The sequence below is a fragment of the Tachypleus tridentatus genome, chromosome 13 (genome assembly GCF_004210375.1).
Source record: "Tachypleus tridentatus isolate NWPU-2018 chromosome 13, ASM421037v1, whole genome shotgun sequence".
Taxonomy (NCBI): domain Eukaryota; kingdom Metazoa; phylum Arthropoda; class Merostomata; order Xiphosura; family Limulidae; genus Tachypleus; species Tachypleus tridentatus.
This window is the reverse complement of record NC_134837.1, coordinates 186037354-186054812: the sequence shown is the minus strand read 5'-3', so window position 1 is coordinate 186054812 and position 17459 is coordinate 186037354. Positions and strand designations below refer to the sequence as shown.

The 17459-nt window shown below is 33.8% G+C and overlaps 1 protein-coding gene across 4 annotated transcripts; it reads left to right on the top strand.

Annotated features, from left to right (window-relative positions):
• The first annotated feature begins 5362 nt into the window (after positions 1-5362).
• Positions 5363-16143, top strand: LOC143237464 (uncharacterized). 4 transcript variants are annotated; one of them, XM_076476739.1, is made up of 3 exons: positions 5363-5835; positions 7568-7663; positions 13919-16143. In XM_076476739.1, the coding sequence occupies exons 1-3, from the start codon at positions 5829-5831 to the stop codon at positions 14866-14868; spliced, it is 1053 nt and encodes a 350-aa protein (XP_076332854.1). In that variant the 5' UTR covers positions 5363-5828; the 3' UTR covers positions 14869-16143. The 4 variants fall into 4 exon arrangements, with proteins under 4 accessions (XP_076332854.1, XP_076332855.1, XP_076332853.1 ...); XM_076476738.1 differs by having other exon boundaries at positions 5364-5835; positions 7365-7663; XM_076476740.1 differs by lacking the exon at positions 7568-7663.
• Positions 16144-17459: the final 1316 nt, after the last annotated feature.

Genomic DNA, 17459 nt, shown 5'->3' with positions numbered 1-17459 from the left:
ATGTGTATTTCTAGCATGCTAATATAACTTAGAGAAATAGGAACTCAGTTACGTTTATAATTAACTTCTTATCGCGATACACTTCCTAAAAATACGACGTTCACACATGAGAATAAAAGGTTTTCATATATATTTATAAAGGATTACTGAGATTGTCCATTAAGAAAGCAGAAACTGTAAAACGAACAATCTGATGTAATGTCGTACTTCCTTCTGTCTTTCGCCATTAAATTTCTGTTCACCTCGCTAGATAACGTTATATGCACTGCTTTGTGAAATGCAATAATTGAATCGCTTAACTGATTAATTACATGCGTGCTTAAACTCGGAGACAAAAAAATGCCTTTCTTCAGGGTGTTTTCAGATATGTTTTCGACAGTAAACTCTAAAACAAGAAAGCCCTTGTATATCAACGTATAATTTCCTGTTACTATGCTAAAGATTACGGTAATCTGGCCAAGCGACTCCAGGTGACGGATGTTAAAACAGACACATACACACATAACGGATCATTTTTATAGTAATAAATACGGTTAAGTTACTTTAACATAAATAAAACGAATTCGAATACAGGATTAAAACTATAATGAAACTCACAAAAAACTTATTCTAACTGTCACAATTTTTGTACTGTGAACAAACGATTTGTTCAACAACAAATTATCTTGATTTCTATTCCTTTTTTGTTGTTGTTTTTTTTTACAAGTTAAGAACAAACAAAGCTACACAATGGGCAATCTGTGCTCTCTCCATTACAGGTATCGAGACTCGGTTTCCAGCATTGTAAATTTACAGACATAACGCTATGTCAGTGGGGATTTCTGTCTGTCACTTCAAGCTAACGCTGTAATTTTTTTATTAAACTCGAAGTTAGCCCTCCCTCACAGCTCAGCGGCAAATCTACAAGTTTAGGAAGTAAAACGTTTCGATACTCATGGTGGGCAGAGCACACATTGCCCATTGTTTAACAGCAGTCAAACCTCGATGTTAACGGAAAGTAAATGGGCTACTGATCAAAACATAAGAATTAATTAATTAATTAATTTTGTGTCTGCGCACCTACATAACTTATTACACATTACAGCCATTTAACACATATAGTGGAAGATACACACACTTTTCGCAGTTGGTGCACATGTACTATTATTAACAACTATGTTGGAGTGACTTGGCTTTTTACCCCCCGCTTCACTCATCAACAACGATATAAACTGTTTATATACATATCTATAGGCCTTAAAACTAGGTGTCAAAGGGTGTTTTACATACAAGTTTGTATCATTCGTCGTGAATCTAAAGTTTAATCATATATTTACAGTTTCGTCTTGTCTTCTATTCTCAAGTGCTGGTATGATTATAGCACGTGATAGTTCGCATAGGTTCGTGCCTGGCACTACGTCACGTCTTGCCCGGTGTTGCGTGACAGCTGTGAACTTTATGTTAGGTATAGAATAGTTGTTACAACACACACAGAGATAAAATTAGCACGTGCCGTATGTTGTCCAAGAAAAACAAACAGGAAACTATCAAACAACGGAGAAGTTACTATAGATTAATAAATCCACAGAAGTATTTCTATTTATCAATACCATCTTCCCACATAATGATTGTCAAGTCAAAAGTGTTTAAAATCATATATTGTAGATTTTTTAATATGCTGCATGTCCTATACTACTTGTATATCGTTAGATTAACAATAACTTTGACGTAGTAAGTTTAGGAAACATGTAGCAGGCACCAAGATTCATTTCGCATTCATTTGAAAAGTAAAAATGTTTAGCATCTGCAAGAGTAGTGACACCAGGTTAACATGATTTAAATAGGTTTATTCCAAAGTGCGACATATCTGATAACCACGTGTTTGAAAGGTGTCAAGAGCTAACATTTGACTTGGAGTTCACAAAGTGGAATGAATCCAAATCCACGAACTGGCAGTTCGGTTACATGACTGTAATAACTGAACATAATGACACAGATAAACCTAATGCTTTAATTCTACACTAGGTGACTCTCTACTTGTTCATATATCATGTAAACAATTACATGTTCGAGTCTTATTCGAAATTAAATAGAGGAAACCAGAAGAAAAATAAATAAATAACAATATCCATTTTTCTCACAATGTTACAATAACAAGTAATGCATAACTACAATATAATCATACCTTTCATTATTATATTTTTAGTTAACTATACAACACTACTTTTATAATTATTTTAAAATATAATGTTACATTTCATCATTATACCTATAGTTAACTATACAACACAACTTTTATGACTATTTTACAATAATATCTTACTTTTCAAGATTATACTTTTAGTTAAGTATACAACACTGCTTTTATAACTATTGTACAATGGAATCTAACATTGTTCTATCTAACTTTTCAATAATAACAGTTCACTAACACAGTTGTTTCCAACATTTGTATAATAACAGTTCACTAGCACTGTGCTATCCAATGTTTGATTGATAACAGTTCACCAACAGTGTGTTATCTAAGTTTTGTATAATAACAGTTCATTAATACAACTCTATCTTTTGTATAATGACATTCCATGTACATTGTTTTATCTGACATCTGTATAATAACAGATCACTAACAGCATTCAATCTAACTTCTCAATAATAACTGTTCACTAACAGTGATTTATCCAACTCTTGAATAATAACAGATTACTAATACTGTTCTATATAACTTTTGTATAATAACAGTTCACTAACATTGCTATATTTAACTTTTTCAAAAAAATTATTTAACACTGTTCAATCTACCTTCTGAATAATAACAGATAATTGACACTATTCTATCAAAATGTTGAATAATAACAGAATACTAACACTGTTCTATATAACTTTTGTATAATAACAGTTAACTAACGTTGTTATATCTCACTTTTGTATAATAAAAATTCTCTAATACTGTTCAACCTAATTTTTGAATAATAACAGTTTACTAACACTATTCTATTTAACTTTTGAATAATAACAGATTACTAATATTATTCTGTCCAACTTTCATATAATAGCATTTCACTAACAATCTTCTATCAAACTTTTGTATAATAACAGACCAATAACAGTATTCTCTTCAGCTTTTGTAAAATAATAGATCACTAATATTGTTCAATCTAATTTTTGAGTAACAACAGATCACTAACACTGTTCTATCTAACTTTTGTATAATAACAAATCACTACACTGTTCTTTCTAACTTTTGTGTAATAACTGTCACTAACATTGTTCAATCTAACGTTTTTATGAAACAACAGATCACTATCACAATTCAATCTAAATTTTGTATAATAACAGATCACTACAACTGTTCTATCTAACTTTTGTGTAATAACATTCTATTAACACTGTTCTATCTAACTTTTGTGTAATAACATTCTATTAACACTGTTCTATCTAACTTTTGTGTAATAACATTCTATTAACACTGTTCTATCTAACTTTTGTGTAATAACATTCTATTAACACTGTTCTATCTAACTTTTGTGTAATAACATTCTATTAACACCGTTCTATCTAACTTTTGTAAAATAACAGACACTAATACTGTTCAATCTATCTTTTGTATAATAACAGTTCTCTAACGCTGTTCTAACTAACTTTTAAATAATAACAGTTGACTAATACTGTTCTGTTCAAATTTTGTATAATAACAGTTCACTAATACTGTTATATAGATCTAGTAATTTGTATACACTTTAAACGTAGTTTTATTTAATTAGTGATGTTGTAATAATTAGAAGTTTACTAGAAACCAGTTTGTTAGTGGTAAAATAAAGATGTTGTTCGATATGTGATGAATTGTTTCGTTCTTACATTTTTTATTTTTATTTTGAGGTTTATTTATCTACTTCTTTCGCTTCAGAAGTGTGGTGTTTTCTACGTTTGGTATTTCAAGCTGGAACTTCTTTATATATCGTTTTATGCAAAATACAAACACAGTGTTTGTGTTCGTTTGTTTGTCAGTTTAACATAAAGCTGTACTGAGCTACTTACATTGTCCAACAAAGAGAACTTAACCCTGTCCTTTAGTCTTGTAAGTACGTAACGCTACCGCTGTCCCACCGTTTTAGGTTTTTCTCTGACAACCTATAATCAAATACAACTATCTTTTCCACGATATGACACCAGGAGCTCTAAACTAAATCTACAAGTGTTATACAACCTTTGACTTTGTAATGGATATACTGACATCGTAGTTGTAACAAAGCTGATTTGTTACCAGGAGCAACATTAGTGTTGTATTTACTGTTGTGCTTCCTATACACGGAATCCTTGAACTTCCACACATAATCTCTTCCATCCTGTTCATAGAAAGTAGTTTAAAGATGTTTAATGTATTCACTTAATTTGTATATATATATATATGTATGTTTTGTTATTCCTATCCATACAGTTGGATGACAAACATCACATTTTCTCATTTCTTATAATTTTTCTGAGTTTCCAAGAAGATTGGGCATGCCCGGGTGATTAGGGCGCTCGAATCGTAATCTTAGGGTCGCTGGCTCGAATCCCCATCACACCAAACATGCTCGCCCTTTCTCTCATGGGGGCGTTATAAAGTTACGGTCAATCCCACTAGTCCCCTGTGGCACAGCGGTATGTCTGTGGACTCACACCGCTAAAAAGCGTGTTTCGATACCCGTGGTGGGCAGAGCACAAATATCCCTCATGCAGCTTTGTTCTTAAATCTAAAGAAACAAACAATCTCACAATTCATTGATAAAAGAGCAGCACAAGAATTGGCGGTGGGTGGTGATGACACGCTGCCTTCCCTGTGCTGTTACTGTGCATATTTATGGCTTTTTTTCCGTTCCGACCTTGGCAACAGTTATTTTGATGTTAACGCTAAGGATGCCTTATCTTTTTTTTTTATAAGTTCAGGAAGTTATGTGTTCCTGTTCAAGGCTGAATTATTTTCTCCACTTGTTATTTCTTGACCTGTAATTTTTCTTCACACGAATAAAGTAATCTAGTAGAAACTCTAAATTCTATACTAGTCATGCTCTTATTTTCAGTACAAAACCTATTCCCACTCATAACGACCTGTAAACTTCCAAAAACCTTAACAGTCATTCTAAGTACTCACTTGAAGTATACTTAGGGAACGCTACCTTAAACATTTTGTTGTCGTTATATGACAAGTGTGCAGAGAGTTTGTAGACACATGTGACCAGTAAAATTTTATTTCGCTAAAATTGAAACATAAACAGACGTCAAAAACTTTACCGCTAAACTACAGGGTGTATGAAAATAAATAGAACACAGTATAAGCCAATGAGAAAAACAGAAACACTCCATTGGCTTAGTTGAAGCTTATCAGCCGTATTTGACTTGACTGATGTAATCATAAACCCTAGACGTTCACGTGAGCAGACTCGTTTATCTAGAGCACAGAACTTAGGCCTAAAGCCATTGAACAGTATTTAAAACCACGCCGTTTTGAAGATAGCTTGTTATTCCCATATTCTGTATAGCCGAATTGCTCGACTGTACGCAAGGCTTTCCCTTTTACATTATGAAAGAATTCGACTGCTACCATCACCACTGAAAGATTTTCTTTCACACAGCTTACATGTATATCAAAAGCACATATCGGTTTTTTTCTACCTCTTTTAGGACCGAGCTAGAGAAGCAGCTAATGAAACCTATCTTATTAGTGGACTTAAAACAAAGTACTTACTTTCCCTGTTGGCAACAGAAAGAAACTAATTTTGCTCAGAATCTATCTCCTTCAGAATGATAAACGGATCTTAAGAATTACCGCGAAATTAAACAACGAGATGAGCTAAATACCCATCTTCACGATGACTCGTAAGTATGTTTTCAGTCTTAATGCATTTATTTTTGAATTAATATAACCTACCTATCAAACAAAAACATTTAAAACCTTTTAATCTATTAGACTGGTAATTTTCGAACATATGCTGATTAAGTTACAGTTAAGTTTCACGAAAAGGTGTTTGGTGAATACCTCAATAAAATGTTAAAAACCCACATACTTTTGAGTAAGTTCAAGGAAAGGGGTTCGTTTTTCGTCTAAAGATTGTTTGTTTGGTTTTAAATTTCACGCAAAGTTACGCGAAGACTATCTGCGCTAGCCGTCCCTAATTTAGCAGTGTAAGACTAGAGGAAATGCAGCTAGTCGTCACCACCCACCGCCAATTCTTGGGCTACTCTTTTACCAACAAATAGTGGGATTCACCGTCACGTTAACGCTCCCATGGTTCAAAGTGCGAATATGTTTGATGCGACGAAGATTCGAACTCGCGATCCTTAGATTACGAGTCGAGCGCCTTAACCATCTTGCCATGCTGGGTCCCTGTGACAAAGAGTAGATTTATTTTATCTTGGGAAGATAAAACATCTTTCTACATCAGTAGTGAAACTAAATATTATCTCAAGCTGAAGTTTACTCAATAGTTACATAAACATCAATTTAACGTCTTTATCTTATCATAACATTTAATACTTTATTCAATGTAGAAATTCATTATATCTTTCATTTTGCAGTTTATAGCACAACGAAACCTAATCATAGAAACCTAGAACGATTTATTTCAACTGTAAGTGCACGTTAATTAAACACTTCGACAAATCATTCCAAAACGAGTCAGTCAGAAATATCGGGGTGGGGGGTTTAAAACAACATGTTCACAGGTTCACACAGGAAAAAACCAGTTATCCTCCGACGCCACAAATTTGTCTCTTTTGGTTTATTTTGAATTTCGCACATAGATACATGAGGGCTGTCTACGCTATCCGTTCCTAATTTTGCAGTGTAAGGCTAGAGGGAAGGCAGCTATTCATCAGCACCCACCGCCAACTCTTGGGCTACTCTTTTACCAACGAATAGTGGGATTGACTGCACATTATAACGCCCCCTTTCAGCCGTGGGAAATTATTTCCAAAGTATGTTAACGGATTTAGTGATTATAAAATGTATCAGAAGAAGACAGTTAATGTTAGAGAGAAATATAAAATAGTGTCATATATAATCTGTTATTGTGAGTGAGTAATTGCTGGATATATTATCATATTATAAAAACATTTACGATCAGGATTACTTAATTATGTGATAAAAATGCATAAATGATACCATGAAATCTTCTAAATATCTAAATATTAACGAAGAGAAAAAAAAAGAAAAATACAAAAACCATCCCCAGCAAACGATATTTACATGACGAAAAGGTACAGATTATAGATTCCAAAACACAAAGCTATTTTTAAGTGTATCCGTTTATGCAAAGTACTCTAATAAATTACCCTCGTGTAAAATTAACCGTCACAACATGCCTCATCAGAAACTATGAATTGAATTATTTGAATTTTTATTACAGGTTTATTACAACTGGTTTTGTTGCCCAAATCAGTGCATGACTAGTATTTCACAACTCAAAAATAGTCTGAAACTGGTCAAAATTGCTCAAAGATTACCAGCCACTTATCTTGTTAGAAAGTTGTTGTGTTCCGTGTTTGGTATCTAGCTGTGAAGCACCTATGTTACACAAAGAAATCTATAGTCTGGACGTTTTGTTGGCAGAGGCCCTCGAACCTACGTCGTTAAAAGCTGGTCAAGTCCAGCCAGGAAATGGCTTGGAAAACGCCACCAGCTCCATGGAGAACAATATACCATTAGGTAAGCACCCGTGAACTAACATTATCACATTGGATAAGAATTTACGTTTGACGTCACCACATACGTCGGTAACTTAAACCACACAAAAACAAGACAGTCTGATATCTTACCTATAACTAAGTTACATATATATACATATTTATCCCACTAGTAACACCAGCCCAACTAACTATGATCAATATTCAGTATAGCCTAATTCTGTTTCTGTGCTCATGCCTCTAAACCTACTCTTTAATACAGTTAACACGTCAAGTTCCGACTGAGAGAGAAATAAATCTAATTATATCAAATATGGTTCTTGGTGGTACTTTCATTTTAACTTTTATATACATTTATCATCTTTACTAAGTCCTAATGTCACAGAGTGTACTACACTTCAGTGGTGGCTGAGCTCTTAGTCTGTGGGGTTGTAACGCTAAAATTCGTTTTCGATTCCCGTGTTAGAGACAGAACATGTAACCCGTAATGTACCTTTCTACTTTACAACTCATAAACTAGTTATCGATGTCCCACAATTACTATCTTAACTACATCATAACAGGGTTCTGTCAGTACCACTATTACAGTACTAATTACATCGTAACAAGGGACCGTCAGCACCACTACTGCAGTACTAACTAGGTCATAACAAGGGACTGTCAGTACCACTGTTACAGTACTAACTACATCCTAACAAGGAACTGTCAGTACCACTATTACAGTACTAACTACGTCATAACAAGAGACTGTCAGTACCACTATTACAGTACTAACTAAATCATTACAAGGGACCGTCAGTACCACTATTGCAGTACTATCTAGGTTATAACAAGGAACTGTCAGTACCACTATTACAGTATTAACTAGATCATAATAAGAAACTGTCAGTACCACTACTACAATCCTTACTATATCGTAACAAGGGAATGTCAGTACCACTATTACAGTACTAATTACATCGTAACAAGGGACTGTCAGTACCACTACTACAATCCTAACTATATCGTAACAAAGGACTGTCAGTACCACTACTACAGTACTAACTAAATCATAACAAAAGACTATTAGTACCACTATTACAGTACTAACTACGTCATAACAAGAGACTGTTAGTACCACTATTACAATACTAACTAGACCATAATAAGAAACTGTCAGTACCACTATTACAGTACTAACTAAATCATTACAAGGGATCCTCAGTACCACTATTGCAGTACTAACTAGGTCAAAACAAGGGACTCTTAGTACCACTGTTACAGTACTAATTACATCGTAACAAGGGACCGTCAGTACTACTATTACAGTACTAACTAGGTTATAACAAGGAAATGCCAGTACCACTATCACAGTACTAACTAGACCATAATAAGAGACTGTCAGTACCACTATTACAATCTCAACTACATCGTAACAAGGGACTGTCAGTACCACAACTACAATGCTAACTATATCGTAACAAAGGACCGTCAGTACCACTATTACAATACTAACTAGGTCGTAACAAAGGACTGTCAGTACCACTATTACAGTACTAACTACATCGTAACAAGTAACTGTCAGTACCACTATTAGAGTACTAACTAAGTCATAACAAGGAACTGTCAGTACCACTATTATATTACCAAGTACATCATAAAAAGGGATTGGTAGTACCACTATCACAATCCTAACTATATCGTAACAAGATACTGTCAGTACCGCTATTACAGTACTAACTGGGCCATAACTAGGTACCGTCAGTACCACTATTGCAATCTTAACTATATCGTAACAAGGGAATGTCAGTACCACTATTACAGTACTAAACAGATCGTTACAAGGGACTGTCAGTATCACTACTACAATCCTAACTATATCGTAAGAAAGCACTATCAGTACTAGTGTTACAGTTCTAACCACATCGTAACAAGTGACTGTCAGTACTAGTGTTACAGTTCTAATTACATCGTAACAATTGACTGTCAATGACATTGTCACGTCCATTCTTGTCTCTAGTGTACGTTTTTCTTACTCTAATTTTACCATTAACTTCATGTAATGCTATTAATTTTACCTCCAGTATAAGACGTTTTATGTCGTTGTTTGTTTCACAGTATATTAATTTTATTTCTATTGTACCTATAACCTAACCTATAGTAAATTAATAGCTTCCTTTTAAATTTAATTACACCAAAGATATTGCTTTTTAAACCTATGATTGTTTGCTTGTGATTAAGCACAAAGCTACACAAAACCTATCTGTGCTCTGCTGTGCCCGCTTCGGGTGTCAAAACCCAGTTTCTGGCGTTGTATGTCCCCAGACATTTCGCTATGCCACTAGTGGACTTTAGAGCCTGTGATATCGCTAATAGCGCGTGTTTATTTAGCTAAAATTAATATTAGTTTTCTTTTTATTTTGTTGTTTCGACCTTTCTCCCAGTGGCTAACACTTGGAGTTAAGTTTAAGGGCTAAAACGATATTCGCGATGAACACAGTACAAACAGCCCTTCGCGTAGCGGTGTGTTTAATAGAAACAAACGAAAAGTTTTGATTGAAATGGGTACCTGAACATTTGATAGAAACCAGAAGAAGAGGATATGAACTGGGTATAGTTAGTTGTTACGATCCCGTATTACTGTACTACATATGTCAAAACTAGAAAATTACAATAAAAAATTGTAGTTTCAAAATTTAAGATTAGAAAAATAAAAAAAATGAGACATTAAATAATAACTTATAAAGAATAATTGACGAAATATTACAATACAAAAGAAATCACTCTTTTCTGGTAGATCCACGTAGGAACTGTTCCACCAATTCAACGTAATATGTTCAAACGTTGTGTGTCGAAATTCAGGTTGGATTTTGTTTGTTTGTGTGTTTTTGTATTTAGCGCAAAGCTACACGAGGGCTATCTGCACTAGCCGCCCCTAATTTTGCAGTGTAAGACTAGAGGGAAGGCAGCTAGTCACCACTACCCACCGACAACTCTTGAGCTCCTCTTTTACCAACGAATAGTGGGATTGACCTCACTTTATAACGCCCCCATGGATGAAAGAGCGAGTATGTTTAGTGCGACGGGGATTCGAATCCGCGACCTTCAGATTACGAGTCGAACACCATAACCCACCGGCCATGCTGGGCCGTTTCAGGTTGGAACTATTATAGTTAAAATTAACGCTAAATGTACAGTTACAAGAGTTAATTCTTCCAATGATCAACTGCATCTAAACGATGACCCGGCATAGCTAGGTGGTTAAGGCATTTGACTCGTAATCCGAAGGTCGCGGGTTCGAATCTCCGTCGCACCAAACATGCTCGTCTTTTCAGCCGTGGGAGCGTTATAATGGTACGATCAATCCCACTATTCGTTGGTAACAGAGTAGCCCAAGAGTTGGCGGTGGGTGGTAATGACTAGCTGCCTTCCCTCTAGCCTTTCACTGCAAAATTAGGAACAGCTAGCGTAGATAGCCTTCGTGTAGCTTGCGCGAACTTCAAAAAACAAACAAACAAAGCAGCAGAATATATCGATATTTTCAAAAATGGTTTTCAACATTTCTCAAAGACCAAATCTTAAACTTTGTAAAGTCTTAGACAAAAACCTGATAATAGCTTATAACCAAAACCTACAATTAACATCTAGATTTAACTACTGTTTCGAGTTTGATACAGAAAATCCGTGTCTGAAACGGCCAATGAAAATCAACTAAATTTCTCAAAAGAAAAACATTTATTTCTCTTAATGGAAATTTAAACCTTTTTTATGTAGAACCTCAAACAAAACCGTCATATAGGGCGTACGTTCCAAAACTGGTGTTAATCAGACAATGCACATGCAGCGCCTCTCGAGTTAGATTTACAAAATATTACAAATATACGGCAGTGTTACATAATAATATATCATTCATTGAGAAAACGTGTTCACATAGTTTTTAAAACACCCGGCAACAAAATGGGTCGTCTGAAATATACTATTAAATATCTGTTCCTCTGAAATAATAGAAACAAGAAACAACAATCTTGATCAATGGTAATTTTTAGCCTCGAATTCTGTGTCGGCCATATATATATATATATATATATATATCTTTTGTAGCGTCTCTTCCATCAAATGAGTCTGTTTGTTTGTGAAATTTCGTAATAGCACAAAGTTATTAGGCTACATGGAAGACAATTTGTCAACATTTTCACCACAGACTAATAAACTATTTGTTGTTCTAACACATAGTTGGATTGACCATCACATAATAACGCTCTCATAGCTGCCAGAGCCAGTATGTTCGATGACAGGAGTTGAATCCGCGACTCACAGGTGGGAGTCTAGTACCCTACCACCAGGCCATAGTGGAAGATTTATTATTGTCATTATGGATAAATATAATTTAATTACAACTTTTCAAATGTGAATTCCAGTACAACATTATTATAAGACTGTTATTTTTTGCATAATTAAGCTATAACATCCGATCTATTTTTATTAGCTTGATAGAAGTATCTTAACTTTTAATAGCAGGCCACATGGCTCTTTTTGACCTTTATCACGCGTATCTCATTCACGTGATCACAAGTCTTCTACCACGAACAGACCACGAGAATAGGCTCGCGCTTTCACGTGATAGAATAATACTGTTTCTAGCGTGTTTTGCTCGAACACTTTCAAACGTTTCATTTAGCACGTTCAAGGCTGTCACCGTCTGTTTGTTGACAACGAAGCCCGAAATGTACGGCAGATACGAGATTACTAGAATTCTAACTTTCGAAAATCTGTCATCAGATAAACCAACAAATCTAGTTTTACTAGGTTCAAAGCACAGTTTGCTGTGTATTTAAGAGAGAAAAACTGCTTTCTTGTCGATAACACTAATTTTAATGCGTTTTCAACAAAATTAATTTCATCCTAATTTTATACATAGAGAAATAAATTTTAGACACGAATATGGCTTTTTTTAATAAACTCGGAACATTTGGGAAAACGTAACGGTTTTTGTGAAGCACAAAGTTACAGAGAATCTTATTTGTGCTCTGCATGCCACGGGTATCGAAACTAGATTTATGTCTGTATACGTTCGCAGACATGCCGCTGTGCCACTGGAAGCAAGTTGATTTAAAACATCCATATCTAATGGTATTGAAACCCTGTTTCTCGCGTTGTACGTCCGGAGATAGATCGCTGTGCCATTGGTGATGATGGTGGTGGGGTGTTATTACTGGTTGAATTGTGGGAGGCAATTTAGATTTAGGATAATGCTAATAGACATAATCGTTAGAAGTAATGGAATGTGAACAATGGAGCTTCGATACCTGTGTTGGGCAGAACACAGATATCGTACTGTGTGTCCTTGACTTAACAAACTAATAAAAACACGAATAGAAGTCATATATTTCTATTTGGTGCCATAAATGTTTGTATAGTTAAACTGTTTAATTTTGCGGAATGTCAGTAATAACATGAAATCATTAGTGGAATACAATTATCCACCTGGTGACGATAGGTCATATCTAACGATTATCCATCTGGTGGCGATGAGTCATATCTAACGATTATCCATCTGGTGGCGATGAGTCATATCTAACGATCATCCACCTGGTGACGATAGGTCATATCTAACGATTATCCACCTGGTGACAATGGGTCATATCTAACGATTATCCATCTGATGACGGTGGGTCATATTTGTTAAGAAAATATTAAACGTTTCTGATACCTGAGCTTTAAGGTTCTCGATGAAGTATGGGATTGATTCGTCAGAATTAGCTCAAGGCCTGTAATAAAACAGCCAGAACATTGTGAACTGCCATCTAACTTTCTCAAAGAAAACAAAATATATACATAACACAGTAATGTTAACTAAGACAACGTTTTATTCCAGTTTGTATCACGTCTATAAAAGGACAACTGTAGCTAACATGTAGGTGTACGACTTACCAGTCTGATATTCCAACCTGTGAGAAAAATCGGTATTTCAACTAATCCTTCTGACAAAAGACACACTTTAGCCTAATATATCACCCACAAAGTATAGTTTCTCACCTTAGCAGATCAAACAAGAAAGATAAGAACACAAGTGGAATGGCTACAAACAGTAATAATTGTAAAATTATCTTTGTTTCTGCTGACCTAAAATACATTACCTTATTTGGTATTTATTTCCTTCTGTGTTAAATCATAATTTTCTGTTTTTGACGAATAATTTTAATTCAGAACGTAAGACTTTAATGAGCTTATTTTAAGTTTCATAACCTTCTTGTTACCGCGATCATTTTTTATTTACGAACATTGTTTATTTACTTAGGAGGATTGCAGCCTCCGTGCCGGATGAACACAGAATTAGACTTATCGGTGCTGGAAGACTTAGATATCCCTGTGTTACTTCCCACCCCTGACCCCATCACGGTCTACCCTGGAGCATCTGACATGAACATACAGCCGACTCAAGACGTTTTGTGTATCAAGCCCACAATAGACGAGTTTGGTTTACTGGTAGAAACACCCCCGGAATCTCCGGTTGGTCAAGTTCCAGAGATTTATCAAAGGAAACTATTCACACAACAACCATACCACTTGGATATACCAGGAGACTTCATAACTCCGCCGTCTTCTTCTCCATGGAGTTCTTCATCATTGTCTTCTTCTGGTTCATCGTCTCCATTACCTTCTGATGCACATCAAAACATTCTTTTCAATTCCAAGTTCGGTTCCTCATATCCTTATAAGCGTGAGCCCAACCTTAGCCCTAACGAACTGTTAAAAGCTATTTTCCCTTATGAAACATACAATCACCAACAATATAACACTAATGTATGCGACAACAGTCAACTATTAAGATACATCCAGAATCCGTCCGTAAATACAGGATCATTCTTCGGATGTTCCAGAATCAATGCATTTGGAGAAAATATACTTCCGGAGACCATACCTTCGTCTTCTGTTGTGAACTTCAACCTTCCCTCTACTGGTCAACGAAAGAGAGCCAAAATTAAATACAAGCAGTGTGAAGAAACAGATAAAACTAAACTGAACGATAGCGTCAAGAGATACCGGAAAAAGCTACAGAACAAAGAGGCAGCAATTCGTTATCGAATCAAAAAACGCGAAGAAGCTCAGTGGATGCAAGACGAAGAAAACGTGCTACTGAAGACAAACAGTGAGCTCAATGACAGGGTACAAAAGCTAGAGAACGAGATATCTTACCTAAAGAGTCTTACAAAGGAAATACTGGCAGCAAAAGGGGTTCTTGCCTAATCTCATTATCGTCCGTATTCTTAAATGTCTCTATGAGTTTCTATGAGTGAACGTTGGCAACTTTTAGATACTTGTTTGTTGATTTGTCAAAGAAACTGTGTGTTCGTTCGCAGTTTAATTTGTTTCATAAAGAGAAGAGCACAACCCTAGGCACTGGAAGTGTACTGACTATCCCTGTTTTGAATTAGGTATAAGAAAAAAAACAAAAAAACTTGTAAAATATGGTGTCCTGACGTCACAAAGCTGACGTACGACAGGAACTATTAGATTGTTTAAACTTAAGTAATAAAACTTGAAACAAAATGAAGGGTTTTAAAGAAACCTGGGCGTTGTATCTTGCCCTTAAATGCACAGGCTTGGCCTATAATGAATAACAACAGACCTAATTATGGGAGTTCATTTGTGTATATTAGTATAATGGATACTGGCCTAACAACAAATAAGTTTTAGGTAGAGGATGTATGAAATAAGAAGAAAGATCGACGTTTATCGACACGTTTGGTCGTTGAGGTGAAAATATAAATGTTTGAATATTTACATTCTTTAATAAATGATGTTAGCTGTCACTTTGGATCCCAAGTTAACTTGGGATACAACCTGATTTCATAGCACCAATAATGATACACATTAATAAAATACTTTTTTACAGTCACATGGACTGTAAATATTTAGGATGTTACTTAGTTTCAAGATTCTGTTTATTACGTACCATGTGTCGCCATTTGAACTTTGTATGCAACATAAAACACTATAAGTGCTGTCATATTATCTGGGAATAACAGTCACATAATGGTTTAACCAAACGTCCCCCAACAAGACCTGGGTGTCTAGATAAGTTCGTTGAATATACTACGAGCAACAAAGTAAAGTTATTGGAAACCTTCAAAGTCCATTAATAATAATGTGATGCCTCTGAAAAACAGGACATAATAGAGGTGTCTAAAACTGTTGAGTTGTCTATTCATAGAACATTTGAAAAAAATTTAATTTTTTGTCGCTCGTAAAGTCGGGCAGTAAAAAAAAAAGATAATATACATACTAACATATAACTGATTTTTTTGATGGATGGTATGGTCTGTGACACTCGTATGTATCACAGATAATACACTATTAATCCTTATAATCTATTAGAAGTTTCTGACTGTTCTTTAATTAATCATGTTAGGCTATTCCACAAATAATCAATCATATGCATGTGTTATAAAGTTGTACTGTGTTATTTTATAACACGCAAAAAATATGTTTATTTCTATAGAAAATAAACTTTATTTCTGATTAATCTAATGATGATTTTTATTGTTGTTTCTTAGACTTACACCATAAACAAACACAGCTTTTAGAGCAAAAACAAGTGGTTAAACTGTTATCTAAGTCACATTTACTTTAAATACATAAATAATTTGATTATAAACTCGTTAAATTCTTTTATTTATATTAAATACACAAATAAGTTGATTATAAACTTGTTAACTGTTTTATTTACTTTAAATACATAAATAATTCGATTATAAACTCTTTATTTACTTTAAATACATATATAATTTGATTATAAACTCGTTAAATTCTTTTATTTATATTAAATACACAAATAAGTTGATTATAAACTTGTTAACTGTTTTATTTACTTTAAATACATAAATAATTCGATTATAAACTCTTTATTTACTTTAAATACATAAATAATTTGGTTATAAACTCGTTAACTGTTTTATTTATTGTCAATATATAAATAATTTGATAATAAACACTTTAGCTGTTTCATTTACTTTAAATACATAAATAAGTTGATTATAAACTAGTTAAACTGTTTTATTTACTTTTAATACATAAATTATTTAATTATAAATTTGTTAAACTGTTTTATTTACTTTAAATACATAAATAATTTGGGTATAAACTCGTTAAACTGTTTTATTTATTTTCAATATATAAATAATTTGATTTTTAATATGTTAGCTCTTTTATTTACTTTAAATACACGAATAATTTGATTATAACCACGTTAACTGTTTTATTTACTTTAACTACATAAATAACTTGATGATATCCTCTTTAACTGTTTTATTGAGTTTGAATAATTAATTTACTCACTTTAACTGTCTCTTTAATACCATTACAATATTTCACTAATTAAGCTACTCACTCAAACTGTCTAATAATCTCACAATATTTCAATAATTAAACTACTCACTCTGTCTAATAATCTCATATTATTTCAATAATTAAACTACTCACTCTGTCTAATAATCTCACAATATTTCAATAATTAAACTACTCACTCTAACTGTCTAATAATCTCACAATATTTCAATAATTAAACTACTCACTCTAACTGTCTAATAATCTCACAATATTTCAATAATTAATTTACTCACTCTAACTGTCTAATAATCTCACAATATTTCAATAATTAATTTACTCACTCTAACTGTCTAATAATCTCACAATATTTCAATAATTAAACTACTCACTCTAACTGTCTAATAATCTCACAATATTTCAATAATTAAACTACTCATTCTAACTGTCTAATAATCTCACAATATTTCAATAATTAATTTACTCACTCTAACTGTCTAATAATCTCACAA